The sequence below is a fragment of the Dioscorea cayenensis genome, chromosome 19 (assembly GCF_009730915.1).
Source record: "Dioscorea cayenensis subsp. rotundata cultivar TDr96_F1 chromosome 19, TDr96_F1_v2_PseudoChromosome.rev07_lg8_w22 25.fasta, whole genome shotgun sequence".
NCBI lineage: Eukaryota > Viridiplantae > Streptophyta > Magnoliopsida > Dioscoreales > Dioscoreaceae > Dioscorea > Dioscorea cayenensis.
Window position 1 is genome coordinate 30,297,691 of NC_052489.1, and position 19,420 is coordinate 30,317,110.

General features: G+C 35.5%; 5 protein-coding genes across 5 annotated transcripts; 1 reads left to right on the top strand and 4 right to left on the bottom strand.

Moving 5' to 3' along the window:
- The first annotated feature begins 1,877 nt into the window (after positions 1-1,877).
- Positions 1,878-5,376, top strand: LOC120250715 (L-galactono-1,4-lactone dehydrogenase, mitochondrial). Its single transcript, XM_039259553.1, is given in 8 exon segments — positions 1,878-2,320; positions 2,322-2,513; positions 3,132-3,382; positions 3,518-3,703; positions 3,883-4,009; positions 4,011-4,277; positions 4,721-4,861; positions 4,983-5,376. Coding segments are annotated over 8 exon segments (1,737 nt in total). The 5' UTR covers positions 1,878-1,912; the 3' UTR covers positions 5,148-5,376.
- Positions 5,377-5,554: 178 nt separating this feature from the next.
- LOC120250714 (U-box domain-containing protein 44-like) lies at positions 5,555-9,040 on the bottom strand. The gene is made up of 3 exons (XM_039259551.1): positions 8,315-9,040; positions 7,704-8,004; positions 5,555-7,549 (listed from the first exon to the last, which is right to left on the bottom strand). The coding sequence occupies exons 1-3, from the start codon at positions 8,969-8,971 to the stop codon at positions 6,093-6,095; spliced, it is 2,415 nt and encodes an 804-aa protein (XP_039115485.1). The 5' UTR covers positions 8,972-9,040; the 3' UTR covers positions 5,555-6,092.
- Positions 9,041-12,643: 3,603 nt separating this feature from the next.
- Positions 12,644-14,392, bottom strand: LOC120249377. Its single transcript, XM_039257867.1, has 5 exons — positions 14,347-14,392; positions 13,312-14,265; positions 13,084-13,230; positions 12,901-12,978; positions 12,644-12,808 (listed from the first exon to the last, which is right to left on the bottom strand). Exons 1-5 carry the CDS (start codon positions 14,353-14,355, stop codon positions 12,644-12,646), a joined length of 1,353 nt encoding a protein of 450 aa, XP_039113801.1. The 5' UTR covers positions 14,356-14,392.
- Positions 14,393-15,470: 1,078 nt separating this feature from the next.
- On the bottom strand, positions 15,471-17,152 carry LOC120249378. Its single transcript, XM_039257868.1, has 2 exons — positions 16,953-17,152; positions 15,471-15,944 (listed from the first exon to the last, which is right to left on the bottom strand). Exons 1-2 carry the CDS (start codon positions 16,977-16,979, stop codon positions 15,471-15,473), a joined length of 501 nt encoding a protein of 166 aa, XP_039113802.1. The 5' UTR covers positions 16,980-17,152.
- Positions 17,153-17,340: 188 nt separating this feature from the next.
- Positions 17,341-19,387, bottom strand: LOC120283793 (serine--glyoxylate aminotransferase). The gene is made up of 5 exons (XM_039290533.1): positions 19,114-19,387; positions 18,502-18,786; positions 18,058-18,424; positions 17,744-17,954; positions 17,341-17,665 (listed from the first exon to the last, which is right to left on the bottom strand). The coding sequence occupies exons 1-5, from the start codon at positions 19,316-19,318 to the stop codon at positions 17,528-17,530; spliced, it is 1,206 nt and encodes a 401-aa protein (XP_039146467.1). The 5' UTR covers positions 19,319-19,387; the 3' UTR covers positions 17,341-17,527.
- Between the last annotated feature and the right edge of the window lie 33 nt (positions 19,388-19,420).

The window sequence follows — 19,420 nt, forward strand, 5'->3', positions numbered from 1 at the left end:
AAATAATTATTATTATTGATTATTAATTAATTACACACAAATTAATATTATAAATAACTACTTATAATTATATTAATGAAATAATAATTTTATATTTTTCATTACAATAATAAAAACAATAAAAAAAATAAAAAAATAATAAAAAATAAAAAATAACGTGGGACCCCAAATTTGAGGTTGCAATAGTGTGACCCCAAATTTGGGGTTGCACTATTACAAAACCCAAATTTGGGGTGAGATTTGGGTGTGGGTTGGAGTACTCTACACCCAAATTCCACCCCAAATTTGGGATTTGGGTGTAAAGTTGGAGATGGTCTTAGTTTTAAGTCATTTATGGAAAAAGAAAATAGTATCATTTATTATACTTTAATAGTATCAATGAGTCATTTAGTTTTGAAAAAAAAAAACCATGAATAAAAATTTATATAAATAATATTTTTAACTGTACTTTAGGAACTTCATAATTGCGTGCATTATACATATAGACGGTAAAAATTTTCTATATATTTTATAAAATATGAATAAATTACATGTCTACTACTATCTCAATATAGTATTTATATGTGCTTTTATTTTATTTGAGTTTAAACTTAAATCAGTTTTATAAAAATGATATAAAAATTTAAAATATTAAAAAGAATTCAAAAAGTGATATTCTTTTTTATTATTCTACATAAATTTATTAATTTATTATTTTTTAATATGATGTCAAGATCACGAAATGATCTCAAATTGATTACTTATATATATATATATATATATATATGTTTTTTAAAAATTATGTGTTTTATATAACTAATTTAGTATTCTTCATATATTAAATACTAATCATTGAGAAATTATTATTATTATTATTACTTTAAAAAAATGAATAGGGAGTTATATCAAGAAAACTATGCAACAACAAAATATGAAAATAACGTAAAAAGAAAACTTATCCATAAACAGTGGAAGATTAAAATAAACTAACCATAACCCAATGAAGATAAGACATAAATAAAAAAACAACTCTCTAAGAGGGAAGGAGACAATTTTAGGATGGATTAATGAATCTCAAAATAGACGGATGTGATTAAGTTTTTTAGCTTTATCTTTTTTCTATTTGATGCTGCATTCCATCAAAGAAAAACATATAGTCAAATTTTTTATAATACCAAAAATAGAGGAAGCATTTTAGTATCACAAATTCATATATTATGTTAAAAATATATTCACTAAATTATAGCACTAAAAATGAGATCCCAAACTTTCTTCGCAAAAGAGAGTAAATGTGATCTTTAAAATTCTCCAAATAAACACTATTTTTAAAAAAATTGAAAAATAAATCAAACTAAAGATTTAACCTAAAAATAACTACAAGAGGCAGTTAAAAAAAAGATGGTGCACTGATTTTATGTTAGTGTCATAAAAACACACATATCACCGTTGACAAGCATATTACATAAGTCTTTAGAAATTATTTATATATAAGCTAAGGAGTGATAACAAATTCAATTATTTTTCGGGGGTATAAGAGAAAAAAAACCCAAAATCTCAGACAAAGAAGAGTTAATTACTGTACAGGTCCCTGTGTACTTTTTATTTTTTTAGTCATTACAATATTTTTAGGTATAATTAAGTTATTATATTTAGTTGAATTAAGTCATTTCAATCCGCTGTATAGATGAACAAGTATAAATTGTATGGATTTAATTGTACCTAAAAATATTATTGTGGACTAGAACGATCCAATTTAATTAAATATGAGGATTTAATTGTACTTAAAAATATTAGAAGAATTAAAAAAATAAAAAATATACAATTATAAGGACTGTATGACAATTAAACCGACAAAGAAAAGACTACTCCCACCTCAAAGACGAAATAAATGGAAAAATCAAAGCTTTAAAAAAAAAAAAGAAAAGAAAGAAAAATGTTTCGGCGCTCCGCCATTTCGGTTCTTCGTTCCTCCTCTCTCATCTCGCACTCCTTAAACCCTAACCCTAATCTCAATCTCATTCGCTCCGTTTCCACTTCCTCTGATGGTGAGCTCCGCAAGTATGCTGGATATTTTGTGCTTTTGCTCGGATGTGGCGTTGCCACGTACTACTCCTTCCCCTTGCCGGAGAACGCGAAGCACAAGAAAGCTCAGATTTTTCGCTATGCCCCTCTCCCTGACGACCTCCATACGGTCTCTAACTGGAGTGGCACCCATGAGGTTAGTACCCGTACTTTTCTCCAGCCGGAGTCCCTCCGGGACCTCGAGGTTGTTGTGCGGGATGCTCATCAGAGCAAGCAGAAGATCCGGCCTGTTGGATCGGGACTTTCGCCGAATGGGATTGGGACTCCAGAGGGCCGGGATGATCAATCTGGCGCTTATGGATAAGGTTCTTGAAGTGGATCGGGAGAAGAAGAGAGTGAGGGTTCAGGCTGGGATTAGGGTTTCGCAGTTGGTTGATGAATTGAAGGATCATGGTCTCACGCTGCAGAATTTTGCTTCCATTCGAGAACAGCAGATCGGCGGCATCATTCAGGTCTGTATGTCTGTCTTTTTTTATTCCTTTTCAATTTCTTTGCTTCATTTGAATTGGAACTTTGATTATGGGATTATGGACTTGGTATGATGATAAAAGGTGCGAATTTAAGAAAAAAAGTTTAAATTTTGAATAATGGTTTTGAGAGTTTTCAACAATGTCATGAATTATTAGTTCTTCACTATTGTTTTAGTGCAGTGAAAGCAAATGATATTCTTTTTCTTTAATTTTTCAGTAGTTCTTTACAAGATTATGAAATCAATGAGAAATGATAAAACTTCATTTTTATTATTTTCTTTTCTCGTTTCTTAGATAACCCAGCTATTCATCTTGGAATTCTATTTAGATGGACATTAAAAGTGGTATCACAAACAATGTTATTGCTATGAGCCCATCAATGCTAGCTGCACATGTATTATGTTGAGCATGACTTCCTTTGTTGAGTTGTTCTCTTAATTGTTATGGAACTTTTTGTACGTGCTGTACAAATATTGCAAACAATAGCATTTTCTAGAAAATAATTGGACTGTTGTCGGTTTTGTAATGTTTGGTTAACATTACATCTTTCTTCATTGATAATGGAATATTCAATTGGATTTTGTGTCTCTTCATCTTCAGGTTGGTGCTCATGGCACTGGTGCAAGTTTGCCACCCATTGATGAGCAAATTGTCAGCATGAAACTGGTTACCCCTGCTAAGGGAACAATAGAGATTTCGAAAGAGCAGAATCCTGAACTTTTCTACTTAGCCCGCTGTGGTCTTGGTGGACTCGGCGTCGTGGCAGAAGTGACCATTCAATGTGTTGACAGACATGAGCTTCTTGAGCACACATTTGTTTCTCATCTCAAAGAGATCAGAAAGAATCACAAGTAATTCTGTTTTTGACTTAAAGAGTGGTCTTTTTACTACACATTGTAAGCTTGTCATTGAGAAGTGCCAGTGTGTGTTCTTTTAGGGTACTCATGCAATCTTAAATCACCAAATTTGTGTGATACTATTTGCAGGAGATGGTTGGCTGAGAATATGCATGTGAAATACTTGTGGATTCCATATACTGACACAATTGTAGTAGTTCAATGCAATCCTCTTTCGAATTGGAGAAATCCACCAAAGTTCAAACCAAAATATAGTGAGGATGAGGCAGTGCAGCATGTTCGTGATCTTTATCGTGATTCTCTTCGGAAATACAGGTGAGTTCACCAAACTATTTGCTGAAGTGAATCTATGTTTAAAACATTAAAGGATAAGCAGTAAAATCTTTTTCTCAAGTGGAAGTCTGTGCATATTGATCAATATTGTTCATCTTATATGCCCTATTTAGCTGACATCATCTATTCGACTAGTTAAATGCCCCTGCATGTGTTTGCAGAGCTGAGGAAAGTGCTGACATAAATCAACTTTCTTTCACCGAGCTGAGGGATAAACTTATTGCACTTGATCCTCTGAACAAAGACCATATAATCAAAGTTAACCAAGCTGAAGCTGAATTTTGGAGAAAAGTCAGAGGGATATCGAGTTGGTTGGAGTGATGAAATATTGGGTTTTGATTGTGGTGGGCAACAATGGGTCTCAGAGACCTGTTTCCCATCTGGAACTCTTGCAAAGCCTAGCATGAGGGATCTAGACTACATGGAGGAGCTGAAACAGCTCATAGAAACTGAAGGAATACCAGCACCAGCTCCAATAGAGCAGAGATGGACAGCTCGCAGCTTGAGCACCATGAGTCCTGCTTCAAGCCCAAGGGCAGATGATATATTCTCATGGGTAAATTTATTTTTAAACTCTTACGGTGATTTAATTTTTATTTATAATTTCTTGGTAAAGTGTTTGCTTGGTGACTTTTGGCCATACCAAAACTGATAATTCTTAAATCTCCCTCTGCTGACAATTTCAACTGATACAATCTAGCCTGTAGTTCTTCAAAGAATTCAATTTCATAATTTAAAACTAATTATTTTTTATGCTTACTGCTGCTGCTGCTGATGGAGCCTCATTTTCAATTTTAAATCAGCAACATGAATAATTTTTCCAATTATTGATGGGTGTTTCAAACAAAGCCCTGCCGTATTCGTTGTGATTCAGTTATTAATGAGCTTGACAAAGTGATACTTTGTCACGCAACAGTGATGCCAGATGTGCATCTGCTGATCTGTTTTATTAATGTTGCTCTATAACCTATTGTCACCGTATTCGTTGTGCTTTCATAGGTAGGCATCATCATGTATCTGCCAACAACAGATGCTCGCCAAAGGAAAGACATAACAGAAGAATTCTTCCATTACAGACATTTGGCACAGTCTAAACTCTGGGATGAATATTCCGCTTATGAACATTGGGCCAAAATTGAGGTATGTATCAAACAAATGCCAGTTGGTGCCAATCTTATGTTGTCTGATTGTAGATTGTATTGCCATAACCAAAGTGGGACATTGCTGAGTTATCTCTTGCACCATGGTTTGTTTTCTGCAGGTTCCAAAGGACAAGGATATATTATCTGCCCTTCAAGAAAGACTAAGAAAGCGGTTTCCGGTTGATGATTACAACAAAGCACGCCAAGAACTGGATCCAAACAAGATCCTTTCAAATAGAGTGCTGGAGAAGCTGTTTCCATCCCAAGAAACAACTACAAATTAATCTCCTTCAGAAGCTCTACTACTCTTGGTTCTTACAGTATGTTATTGTGTTCTAGCTGGATATACTGAGAGGGCTTCAATTTAGAATGAGTTGGATTGAAATAAGATCCTTTTCTCTTTGCCCCAAGTTACATTCTAAACTTTGTTGGTGAAGGATCGTTTTGGCCGGGATGATCTTTGTGAACAATAAAGTTCAGTCTTAGATGGTACTTAAGTCTATCATCTTCTCATGTTCATGTTACAAAAGCCTTGCAAATTATTGTCTTTTGCAAACTTTAAGTCATCTAGAGTACACAGAGTCATTCAGAAATCAGGTCAAGGAATTCAAATTTGAATAAAGAAATTCTCTTGTGGTACTAAAAAATTCCAATATATGGACCTTTGAACTTGGAATAAATATACAAAGGATTGACTGCTAATATCAACATCATTCTTTACATTACTATACAAATCCTTCCACAATTCAAGAACAAGGCTATAATTTACAAAGGAGAATGGAAAATCTTAAATACCAAGGCGTCAACCAAGAAAAGAAAAAAGGAAAATGAAAAAGAGTAGACTACCCAGCGGTATTTTCTACACTACACACACGAACAGACAGACAAAATCCAGTTTTGCAGAAAAAATGTTTCCCACTCTTTCTTGCAAGAGATTGCAGCCAGCCTTGAAGAAACAAAGGTTCATAACTCATATCATCTCTGTGCTTGCTTTATCATCTCTGTGCTTGCTTGTCATGTGAACATAATCTTCAATTGCAAAACACCAAGCATTTTAAATAGTTGAAAAATGTGATCATGTCACCCAGCATTGTTCTCTGTCAAATCCGCAAGCAGAATTTTCCTTCACAATTAGATGCAGAAATCGGATTGGGCCTTCGCCAAAACTTTCTCAACTCTTAGCATCAAACGACTCACTTACTAAGGGACAGAATAGACCCCAATCTTTATCAGAAGTAGCTTGATTGCATTTGCAAGAGCTGAAGATGTGCCAATATTTTAGCAATCATCGGTTTCAGAGTTGGATCTCCCTCTTGAGCAAGATCAATAAGCAGCACTTGAGCAGCTTCACCATATTTTTCTCTGTTAGCATTAATCCTGAAAAATCTTTCCAGCATCCAAACTGCTTTCATTTGTGCCTTCAAACTTCCTGCTTTCAGCACTCCTATAATAGCCTGAACCCCTGATGCTTTCTCAATGGCACTACATCCGCATTCCCATATCTCATCCTGCAATAGAGTTGCCAGAGCAGAGAGGGCAGACTCATCTGCTTCGCGTTCCTTACTTTCCAGAACTTGTACCAAAGGAGGTATTGCACCGGCCTTGACAAGACATAATGTTGTTTTTACTGTACAGTGACTGTTATGCACCGCGCAGAATGCTTCTGCGGGATGAGGAACACAAAACCATCTTGGTGACTTAATCTTACCCAACGCAAGGGAGTTCTGAGACAATTGAGCTAGTGAAGTTGCCGCTTTTGCCTTTGCAGCAACAGATCCACATGAGAGTAATTTCAGAAGACAAGGGATAATCCCATGGGACGCTGACAGTCTCTGTAGCTTCTTATCTGAAGGAATTGTGAAGCGTACTAGCACACCTGCAATGCTTTCTAGCAACCACCTTCTTGTTGATACTGAAGTCTTGGTGATGCTCACTTCAACTAAATTTATCAGGACGGGCAGTAAGTTTTTCCGCTTGAAAAGCTCAGTCACTTTTTTGTCATTCACAGGGATGTTACTAAGAATACCCACAGAAGCAGCCTTTTCATTCTCTGATGCCGGAGAGGAGATGATGTCCACTAGGATGTTCAGATGATTCTCCCCTACCAGGTCAGCCATCTCTCCGGTAAAATCCTTAGACAGTGTATATAGAAAACTCAAGGCAGCTACTCTTATTTCAGGATTGCCCTCTGCTAGTAAAGGTAGAAGAAGCAGCACGGCACCATTTTCTTCCATTTCAGCTCTAATTTTTGAAGCATTTGGATGGCTAGCTATGTTATTGAGAGCCTGTAATAGGTGGCACTGAATTGCAGGGCTAGACAGGCTAAGTAGCGAGAGCATTTGCGAAGCAACACCTTTCTTGGTCAGAATCAGTTCAGATTGGGAAATACTTGCAAGTATAGCAGAGGCGGGTTCACGAAGAGTCATCAGAACGGATGTAACAGAGAACAGGAGCTGAAGAAGAGGTGGCACAATGCCTGCACTTATCAGCCTCGGGATATTTGCTTTTACGGTGGAAAGGTTACGCAGAGCACCTAAAGCGGAAAGTTTGGCTTCAAGTTTCCCATTGGTGAACATCTTCACTAAAGCTTTTATCGATCCTTCTTGTCCAAGGGAGGCTTTCATTAAATCAGTGATCTCCATCCTCGAAATTGCCGATGCCATGAGAATCTTATTCATATCAGAACCTATAGAGGTGACATGGATGAGAAGAATAAATAAGAAAGTTGTGCATGCAATAAGATCACTAATTAAATCATAACCAGGAGAATAATGCAATATCATATATAGAGAAGGTATGAAGGCAGTTAATGGAAATAGCCGAAAAGCTTCTATCTTTACCTTCCTTCAGGTATTGTACCAATGGAACAAAGAAACCGGCCTCCGCCATGAGAAGAACATTCTGTGTGTTGCTCGACAAAGAACCCAATATCTTACCAGAATCACATGCTGCACTCGGATCATCACCATTAAGCATGGCAACCAGCATCACTATACAACCCTGAACCCTTCCAAGCCTCTGCCGTACTTTTGAAATCTCCGACAAATCCAAAAGAAGTCCGACTGCCTCCCTCCTCTCATCGGCTTCTCTTGACAAAGACCTCACAATATTTGACAATGCTCCAATACTTGTCATCATCTCCTGCGCATACCTAACAAATTCAGTACTAGTCCTCATCCCTAGCTCACAAATCAATCAGTTTTTCTTCTCTTACATATTCAACAAATCAAATCTTCAATACAATTCATTGGTTGCCTGAATTTCACATGCAAAGCACTTCAAGAATCAAAACTTCACACAAACTACCATTTTGTATTGACATGATTTGAAAATAAGCATGAATTACCAAGTTTTCTTTTTCTTTTTCTCAGCAATTCATTGGTTACCAATTGATAAGAAAGAAAATTGAAATTTTCAATGAAAAAGAGAGCCAAAAGTGAGAGCTTTCTACCTTGTTTTCTTCACTAAGAGCTGCCAAACTCCTCAACAAGGATAGAATCCTCAACCGGTTCCCATCCTTAACCGAACCCAATCGGTTCACAAGAACCGAAACCACCCCCGGCCCATCCTCCTCTCGAACCAACACCTCGCGAACAAGAAACCCTAGCTCTGCAATCGCCCCCTCCATCTCCTCCCCACTCTTAATCCTCACCACGGCCTCTTCCAGATCCGGCACCGGCCCTCCCCACCTCCCCTCCGGCCCCTCAAACCTCGCCGCCATCATCTCCCGGTGCAACGCCGCCATCCCATCTCTCACTCCCGCAGGTTCAAGCATCAAAATCCCCAAGCTCCGCCCGAGGTCTCTCACCACCTCCCTCACCTCCGACACCACCTCCGACGGCTCCGTTCCCACGGAACTCCTCATCACGGCACAGAGCCGCCGGAGATCCGCCGCCATGGGTTCGATAACGCTCTCCGATGGAGGGAGGGAGTGGACGGCGATAGTTAACCGGCGGAGAAGTGAAGCCAGCGCGGGAAGGGAAACGGCATGCGCGAGGGAAACGGTTTCCTGAAGGGAAACGAGAAGCTCCGCTGGCGCGCCGGCGCCCGTGCCACTGGAGCCGGAACCAGTGGCTTGGAACTCAGCCGGAGACGACGGCTCCGGCATCTTATCGGATTCGGGTCCGCTGCCGGATCCGGATCCGAGAAAGTTACTAGAAAGTAGAAACTATATGAAGCTTTGTTTGATGAATAAAAATATATATATATATGGTTCAAGATGCTTCTAAGAACATCTTTTTATTATTATTAATTTAATGGAGTTTGAAGGAGTCAAAAGACTGAGTCAAGAGAGGAAAGAGACGCTTGACTTCAAATATGTGGATTTGATTGTGTGTCGATGACCAATTTTTATTTATTATTTATAAATTTATGAATATTTAATTATTTATGAAGTTCTATTGTCCATGTGATTAGTAAGTATAATTTGTGATAAATTAATTCTTAAAAATATTTTTTTTTTTAAAAAAAAACTTGATTGATAGTGACACCTTGTAATGCTCGTCGCATACCTTGTTATATATCATTGTTTTTGCCGTGTAACTTGTAACTCTATATTGTTATTATTTTTTATTTGGAAACTTAATAGTTTTTTTATAAAATTCAAAAATAATAATTTTATTTGCTTGATGAAATGCACTATTATATATAATATTTCTAGTTTTATATATTATTATATATTTGAATCAATATGTATAGTTGTTATATGTCACCATGTCATTCTCATGCACGTCACTATACTTAGCACGGAGAAAGAAATATGGTTTGAATTTTTCAAAAATAAAAACTATTTTTGTGTTTTAGTCAAAAGCATTGTCTATCAATGCTTATCTTTGGATATATGTCTAGATTTTCGTTTTTTTTATTTGTTGAAAATAATAGGGAAAAGTACACAAAAAAAAACCTTTGTGATTTTTGAATTTTCCAAAATAAGGAATGAGAATTTTTTTTTTTATTCTATGATGTGTGATTCCCTAAATTTACAAAAATGGGGAAAATAGTTATCAAAGCCCTTAACAGTTAACTCAAAAGGACAAAATTGTCATTTCATTTAAAAATCAACTTATATGACATAAAAAATATATATTTCTTAAATTTATCTCTCCTCCAAAATTTCACTTAAAAAAAAACTTAATCCAAAAAATCAAACAAACTCTTCTTGAAAAATCATGTTTTTTAGGTCACATAGTGATTTTTTACATAAATGAACAATTTTACCTGCCAAAATGGAAAAGTTAACGATGTCGACGGTTTTTTCCTTTTTTGCAAATCTGGGAAACTACATATCATAGAATTGATAAAAAAAAAAAATCTTCATTTCTTATTTTGCAAAACTCAGAAATCACATGTTTTTTTATACTTTTCCCAAAATAATAATATATTTTTTATATATCTAAATATGGTCATGTATTGTTTATGCACTGAACACTTGGTCAAATACTGTTATATGGGCATAGGTGTGGCTCTCATATGAGGAGAAACAGTAGTTTTACCCATCTAGAGTTATGAAGTAAGAGATTTTTTTAGGAGGTTCATAAGCCATTGTAACTGATATACTTTTATACATGTCTATCTTTTTGATAATTTTTTAAACGAGAAACGCTTGTTGCCTATTCATAAAAATATATATATATATATATATTGCAACTGTCTAACATTTTCTAATATTGCTTAACTAATAATGTCGAGTCTTAATATTATTATTTTCATAGAGTTATTAACAGAAAAAAAAAAAACATTAACTTCACAAGAGGTTTACAACACTATTTTTCAGATTATCATAAATAAAATCTCAACCACATACTTTAATATTCTTTTAACAATAAAAAACTTAATTTCATAATAAACTTATTTTCTATAAAAGTACGTAGTCCAAGTCCATCACAGTACTCCTAACGTGTCTTTCTTTCATACTCATAACCTCTTAAAAAAATTAATATATAATGCAAAAATTTTTAAGATTTAACGCCATATGAGACCTAATACCTAAAAAAAATTGGTAATTGTCAAAACCTCTTGAAAGATTTTTCCGTACACACTTGACACTTTTAAATTTGAATATTTTATTTTTTTTCCCTGACAGTTTTTTTTTTAGTAACTTTTTTAAACATAACACATAATATTAAAAAAATTAAACATTAAATAAAATAATAAATATTAAATAAAATAATAATAAATTAAGTAAAAACTTATATGTTTACATGTAAACATATAATGTTAAACAAAAACTATAGTTATTAAAGAGGAAACACATGCTGTAAGATAAAATAAACTGATCGAATGAGCTAAAGTGACTACAAAGGAAGTGTATTGAAAAAACTGTTTGAGAAATTCAAATGTTAAAAAAAATATTTAAAATTTTTTAAAACTTTCAGGTTAAAAGATAACCCTAAAAAAAATACATTTATTATTATTATTATTATTATTATTATTATTAAATTTGATAAATTTATATATTTTAGACTCTTGACATCATTCAACACTACTGGTTTTTAGACCAATTAAATAACTATATATATTTATATATATTTAAAAAAAAACTTTCATTATCTTCACAAAGATTTTAAATACAAACACAAGGTTCATGGGAAGAAAGTAGTGCAAATATCCAAAATATACATATAGTGATATAGATCAATATATACAAAAGGACTCATGCCTCGGAATAATCCCCTATTTGGTCCCTGTATTTTACTTAAGTGGCCCTTTTGGTCCCTCTATTGTGAAATGTTCCAATTGCATCCCTTTATTAATTTGATTGGGACAATCCAGTCCAGTAGCTGACGACCGTTAGCATCTCCGTCTATTGATGATGACATGGCGATTACATGGCGATTACATGGCGATCCATGTAATAAAATATTACCAATTATTAAAATATTAATTTAAAAAAAACTATAACTTTAGCATAAAGCCCGCGAACCCATCAATCCCGAAGCTACTTTCCTCTTCCCTCTTCTCCATCTTCTCCAGCATGCTAAACCTCCAGCCCTAATCTCCATCTCACTTTTGACACCTCTCAACTCCGGCCATCGTTCTTCTCCTGCTAGCTAGCCCTAACCTCCAATCCACTGATAACACTTCTCAATTTTGGCCATCATCCCTCCTTTCTATTGAGACATTGGTGGTGCTTCTCAACTTGTCTAGCATGACTTCCCTCATCTAGTTGTCGATCCAGATCTCGACCTCGACATCTCTCTTCCACACTTTTTCATTTCTGCAGCACACCTTCTTATTCAACCATTATGCACTCGAAGCTTTGCCGAATTGTTAACAACAACTATATGACCATGAAATTAGTCTTGTTTGACAAATAGGATTTCTTTGTTTTTGTGTTTGCTTTTGGTTTTTTTCTTCTTCTCAAGCTACTGTGATTAGAAATGTAATTATGTAAGTTGAATATGTAATTATGTGGTTTGATCAATAAATATGTAATGTAAACATTGCATGATTCGAAATTATAGTTGGGTTGAATCGTGATTGTGCATTATATCAACAAAAAAATTTAGTATGTACATATTTCTGAATTAACAACAAATTTATGCTAAGCTACAATACAAGCTTGATTAACAACAAACTAATTTAGTAAATACCAAATTTCATTGTTCATTGATGAAATGAAATTTCAAAAATTATATAGTCTGTGTCCATAAATAAATAAGAGACCTAAAAATTTGTTCCACAATAAGATGTGATCACACAAAAATATCCAGTGTTGGATACATTACAAATCATCTGATCAACTAAGGTACACCAAACACAGGAACCACTAATGAGAAAATCAAACTGGTCGCTTGTTTTTAGTATCGAGTTTTTTTCCTTGAGTTGTAGCTGATGTCATGCTATCTTGTGTTGGGAAAGCTGCATCTTCAAAAGCTATAGAGGTTAGCTCACTCTGATCTCCATCTTTGGTTTGGTTTGCAGCATTTTCCCTGCTTTTTAGTGCCCTAATTATCGACAACAAAACATATTATACATTAGTATAAATGAAAAGGAAATACTATGGTAATTTATATTTGAACTGAGAGTAAGCACTACATTTAACTTTCCAGCAGTGATGAATGAAGCAAATTGTGGGTTGTCTCTCCCAACAATTACTCCACCAAGGTGAGGCCCCTAGAATTATTAGACATTGTGTCATATTTTAACTAAATAACACAAACTGGAATTATTTCATGTAATAGATTTATTGTACTTAATTCTTACCCTAATGATACTTACAGACCCTTGAACACTAGCATGCATCTTTTTTTTCCCTTTTGATGCTTGTGTAGCACCTGACATTCTTCTTTGTCTTCTCTGCCTGTTTCCAACATTAGTCTCATCTAGTACTAGAGATGTCTCAACTTGGGGGCAACCAGTTGGGATCTATGGAAGAATTACACAATGAGCAACAAACAAAATTGTGAAAGAAAGAATTTTGATGACATCAGTAATAAAAAAACTTACATTGTTATCTTTTTTTGGACATCTTAACTTGTTATGCCCTTCCTCATGACATATTGTACATTTAAAAACTCTGCCATGCCTAGAAATTTTTGTTTTGCTTCCATGTTTCCCCTCCAATGGTTCTCTCCTCCTCTTCTTCACTGGTCTACCAGGCATTTTTTTCACTACAGGTGGCTGCAAAGGGCCTTCATCACTGACTGGCCAAAATTCTCTACCCTTTACTGGATTAACAGTGAAACTATATGCTCTCACATATGTTTCTTTTTTAAACCATTCTGCCACAAAATCCACTGGATCTACCCCATTAAATGAAATAACGGCCAATGCATGCTCACATGGAATTCCACTTTTATTCCATTTTCCGCATGAGCAACTTTGGCATGCTAACATTACTACATATCCTTCCCTTGCATGTTGCATCAAGTCATCTCTAAAAACCTCATGGCTTGCACCCCCATTCCACTCTACCTGCCACTTGGAAGTTTTCTTTCTTTCTTTTTCAATCCTAGCAAGAATGTTAGGCCCACAGGAATTTTTCCATTTCAATGCAAACTGCCTTTTCACAGCAATCCTAATCATTACATACTGTCTAAAATCTTCAAGCATTGTGATTATTGGCTTGCTTCTAGATTCTAATATTACTCCATTAAATGTTTCACACATATTATTATCAATAACATCACACTTGATTAAATCAGAGAAGAATGCATTGCACCAACCTGAAATTGGCCATCTATCCAATAATTCCTCCACAGCTTTAGCTCCTCCTTTCAAGTCTTTCATTTTCTGAATTTGTTTCTTCACTTCAGGTTCACTTGTAGATCTTGCGATACACCAAAATTGAATATGCAAGTCCTTCCCTGGATAGATTTTTCCCCATCTTGCATAGATGTGTCTTGCACACATTCTATGCTCAATAAGTGGTAACAAATTATTCACTGCATGTATTAGACCCTGCAAAAATAAAAATAAAAATGATTAAATTACAAGCCAATTTTACTCAAAGGAAAATAATCAAATCAATGTTGTACAAACCTTTTGCATGTCACTTATAAGAGACCATCCTAATCCATCCCCAATGTTAAGATCGAGACTTAATAACTCAATAAACCATGACCAAGTTTTACGTTGTCTCTTTATCCACAACGCCCTAAGCTACGAGGATACATCCGGTTATTGCCATCTCTTCCCCATGACCCACCAAGATCTGCCCTTTAACAACTCCCTTCAAAAAGCATCCATCAAGGCCAATAAGTTTTCTGCACCCACTTATAAACCCTTCCTTGACTGCTGCTAGACAGACATATATCTTCTTAAACATTGGAGGTTCATCTGCTTTCTTTCTTTCAGAGACAATGAACACGGTGCTACCGTGGTTTGTAGCCTTTTAATTCCAAGGCATAATTATGCAAATGAATAAAGTCATGCTTGAACTGCTCTTCAATCCTTCTCAAAACAAGACCTTTTGCATTTCTACACACCTTGTTAGTGATGAATACTCCCAATTCTTTTCTAACCATTGCCTTCAAGTGTCGAGGCCTAATGAGGGGGACAGAGCCTATGATCTCACCAAAGATGTTAGCAACAACATGGGCTGTAACCCTTTTATTTCTAGTAGCCCCTAGGAGACAAGAATGATTAGGCACATAGTGTTTTATAACAAACAATTTATTAGCAGAACACCAGGAGCACAGAATCAACCAACAGCAATTTTTTCCAGTACATTGAGCCCTTATTCTGGTTGCATCATTTTTAATATATCTGAATTCAAACCCTTTTCTTGTTGAAAATTGGACAAGTTCCTTTTTGAAGAGTTTCAGTTCTGGAAACCTAAGGCCAAGACAAAAATCCTGCAAAGGGACATTAGGGTTGTAGTGCTGCATACTAGACATGTGCCTCTTTGCATCATCCGCGACTGGATCCATCACTTGTATCATCATAGCTCCCGGGATCGGATGAATCAAAGTAGTCACTACTATAGCCGATTACTTTCCACGTGTCGGTGTCATGTACAATATCTCTAGATGCCCCATCTACATTAGTGTCATTGGAAGGCCCTATATTTCCATCTCCATTGGCATTTTTATTAGCATCCTCCAAAATTGATTTCTTCAATTCAACATATTTTTAATTTGTCCCTAGCTTCTTCTCTTTCATCATCAGCCCTCAGAAGTGTAGTTTATAAATGGAACATCTACTAAATTGTCATCATCATCCTTGTTGGATTCACTATCATTCTCACTTTGGTTGTCTTGTCCCACATTCAACTCAACATTATGTGAACCAGGCAATAAAATTTTTGGTAAAATCATGTCATGTTTAACATTTGAAATCTCCACATAAACATCCACTGCCCTGTGTTTTCTTAGTTGATCAACTAAACCTACAATGCCCTGGTCATTGTGAATATATTTTAGTGTCCTGTCATCATCTATATAAGACAACTCCACAACATTGTTGATATCACACCCTATCTCTTTGACATCTCCTAACACATCCCAATAGCAAAGCTTGTCGGGATCAACATGGAATTCTGTCACTGACCCATTTAGATATTCAAAATCTATTTCTCGATTTAATTTCCCTCCATGATGATACTTGATTATGAACTCATCCCAAGAAGTCATATTGTTCTGTGCAAAAAAATAAGAAATTGGTTGTTTAGGGTTGTTGCAAAAATGTCATGGTAACTATTTTTTTTTTAAGTTAGCATTGATAGAGTTAGTCATGGTAACTATTTCCCTAATTTTTAAGTTATAAATTTGAACAACAGTAGAAAAAGTGGCTATCAACATAGGATAAATAGCTTCATTAGCTATCATCAGTGGAAAGAAGCACTTATTGTTGTGATCAAGCAAACACAATGCACATAAGAGGGAAATATATTGATAGAAAATCAAAGAAAGACACTTGCTAACATTAGTTGTAGTGCACAATCAAATTAATTAATACAAATAATTAAAACAAACACCTTCACATGCAATCAATAATAAAGATTGAAGATACAACCTCCAATTGGGTTAATATTCAAAATTTCAACCATGGACCACTGCCATAAAAATAAACACCATACCACAAAAAGTTTTATTACATTACCTGATCAGAATCTTTAACCAATTCAATTAGGCAATATTTGTTATTGCAACTCAAGCTAGTATTAATATCAGTTAATACAGCATGCACAGTAAAATTAGGCAAACAATCAATTATCATGACTCAGTTAAGCAAATTCTTTACACAATTAAGGTATAAAAATTGTTTCACACAACTAGAGAGAGATGCAAGCAGTATAAAGTTCAATTATTGCAGACAAATGTTTTCAATTCAATTTTAATCAATCCTTTCATGGTCTTCTCATGTGGTCCCCTTTCTAATAAAAAAATGGGTTCCATCTAACTTGGATACCAAATGTGAAGGGCATTATACACATCACCACTCAAACCCTTCCATAATTTTCTCATATGGTCCCCCCTTTAAGCATATTAATACCAGTTAAAACCCTAACACAATGGTAAGCTATTAGGACAAAGTAGCTCGTCCCACATACACATCACCACCCAAATCAGAATATAATCCAAACAAATAGAAGCAAATCTAAGATTAATGAACATAAACACAATGCCATATAATCTCTCTTTTACCTGGACATTTGCAGGGCCACTAGTCATGCAAAAAGGGATGGAGTTGAGAGGCGTACGTCAAAGTCGATCCAAGAGAAGAGAATGACGATGGCCGGAGTTGAGAGGTGTTGAAAGTGAGATGGAGATTAGGGCTGGGGTTTGGTGTGCTGGAGAAGATGGAGAAGAGGGAAGAGGAAAGTAGCTTCTGAATTGACGGGTTTGCGGGCTTTGTGCTGATATGACCGGTTTTTTTAAATTAATATTTTAATAATTGGTAATATTTTATTACATGGATCGCCATGTAATCGCCATGTCATCATCAATAGACGGAGATGCTAACGGTCGTCAGCTACTGGACTGGATTGTCCCAATCAAATTAATAAAGGGATGCAATTGGAACATTTCACAATAGAGGGACCAAAAGGGCCACTTAAGTAAAATACAGGGACCAAATAGGGGATTATTCCCTCATGCCTCCAACATTCCAAGACTGAAGGTTATAACTGTCATCCTTTTATACAGACAAAGGAAAATGAAATCAAATGCTACTACTATTATTAGTAGTATATTATTATTATTATTATTATTTAATATTATTATATCCTTGAAGGGATCAAAGGAGTGTTATTCTGAAGAAAAGCTGCGGCTGCTGCAACTCCACTTCCAAGTTTAACTGGATATCCAACATCCTTCAGAACCATCTCCACACCACTCAGACATCCCAACAATTGCAACTACACAATGTTCAAACATATTAATTTTCCGATTAAAAAAAATAAGATGAGAAACCCAGACTTATATATATGTATTACCTCATTAAGATTTCCGAGATGTCCAATTCGAAATACTTTTCCGGCAACTTTATTCAATCCAAGTCCTAAACTTAAGTTGTATCTCTTCCATGCTCTTCGAACAATTTCAGAACTATCAATGTTGGGAGGTATAACCACAGCAGTCACAGTGTCACTGAACCACTCTTCCTTTTGTGTGCAATTCTTCAATCCCCATGCCTCAACAGCAAGCCTGAATTTTTTCATTCATAAACGAAACATATATATATATATATATATTATCTGGACTCGATTCAACTCAGAAAGAAAAAAACTTAATGCAGTTTTGGTTTTACCTTGTTGCTTTACCCAATCGGGTGTGTCGTGCAATCACGTTGTCTAGTCCTTCCTCAAATATAAGATCGAGAGCGGCTCGAAACCCGTAAAGTAATTGGATTGAAGGTGTGTATGGCCAATATGTTCCGAGTTTATAGAATTTCAAGTAGTCATTCCAGTCGAAGAACACTCTCACTGATTTTGCCGTTTTTGTTGCTTCTAATGCCTTTGGACTAGCACATACAAGTCCAATACCTGTCGGCAGAGACAGAGCTTTCTGCGAACCAGTTAAGGCGACATCGATCCCCCATTCATCCATACGAAAATCCAGTGCACATATTGATGATACTCCATCGACAAGAAACAACGCCGGGTGGTGATACTCATCTGCAAATCCACATTAAATCAATGAAAAATTTGTGCTTCTGTTTTTCGTATTATAAGATATTGATTTCGCTGCTCACCGAGCAATTTCCTTACAGTAGACAGGTTGTTGGTGACACCAGTTGCAGTCTCATTATGAACAATGCAGATAGCTTTGATGGTATGGTTCCTATCTGCTGCTAGTTTTGATTCAAGAACATCTAAGTTTGCACCTTGTCCCCAATCACTTTCTATGACATCGACGTCGAAATTGAGGCGTTGCTGCTGATCAATCCAGAGCAGACTGAATTGTCCGATGAGAAATGATATAATTTTATCACCTGGTGACAATGTGTTTGTCAAGGCACTCTCCCATGCTCCAGTACCTGAAACCAAAAAAAAACATAATTCACTTGATAGTTCCATAGCTCTACATACTTAAAAACTACACTAACAACTAATTTTGTTTCTTTTTTTTTTAAAAAAATAAAATAGATAAACCACAACTTAATTATAAAAACGAGAAGAACACAAACAGACAGAGAATACAAGAAGTGATACAAAAATTAAACGACGAGAAAGAGAAAACCACAAACTAGCAATTAATTCAATCACAATGAAATACCACAAGTCTTTGTTATTATATATATATAAAGACAATTCATGGAAAAAGTTAAAGTGCAAGGAAAGAGAAGAAATTGAATAAAAATTACCAGTGGTGGGAATGAGGAAAGGAGTTCCAGAGGTGGTCTTGAAGATTTTCTTAACATCTTCAAGGAGAGTCTTAGTGAGAGCAGGGATGGCAGGGGAACGGTAATCTTCATTGTTCCTGTTCATGGCCCTGATTACTGGCTCAGGGATGTTCACTGGTCCAGGAACAAATAGATGGTTCCTCCCTGGTCCATACACATAATCCATCTTTCTTCTTCTTTCCTTCTCCTTCAATCAATCAATCAATCAATACTTATTCAATCAAAACTCGTCCATTTTTCATAGTATAATTTTTGTATGAGTAATTAA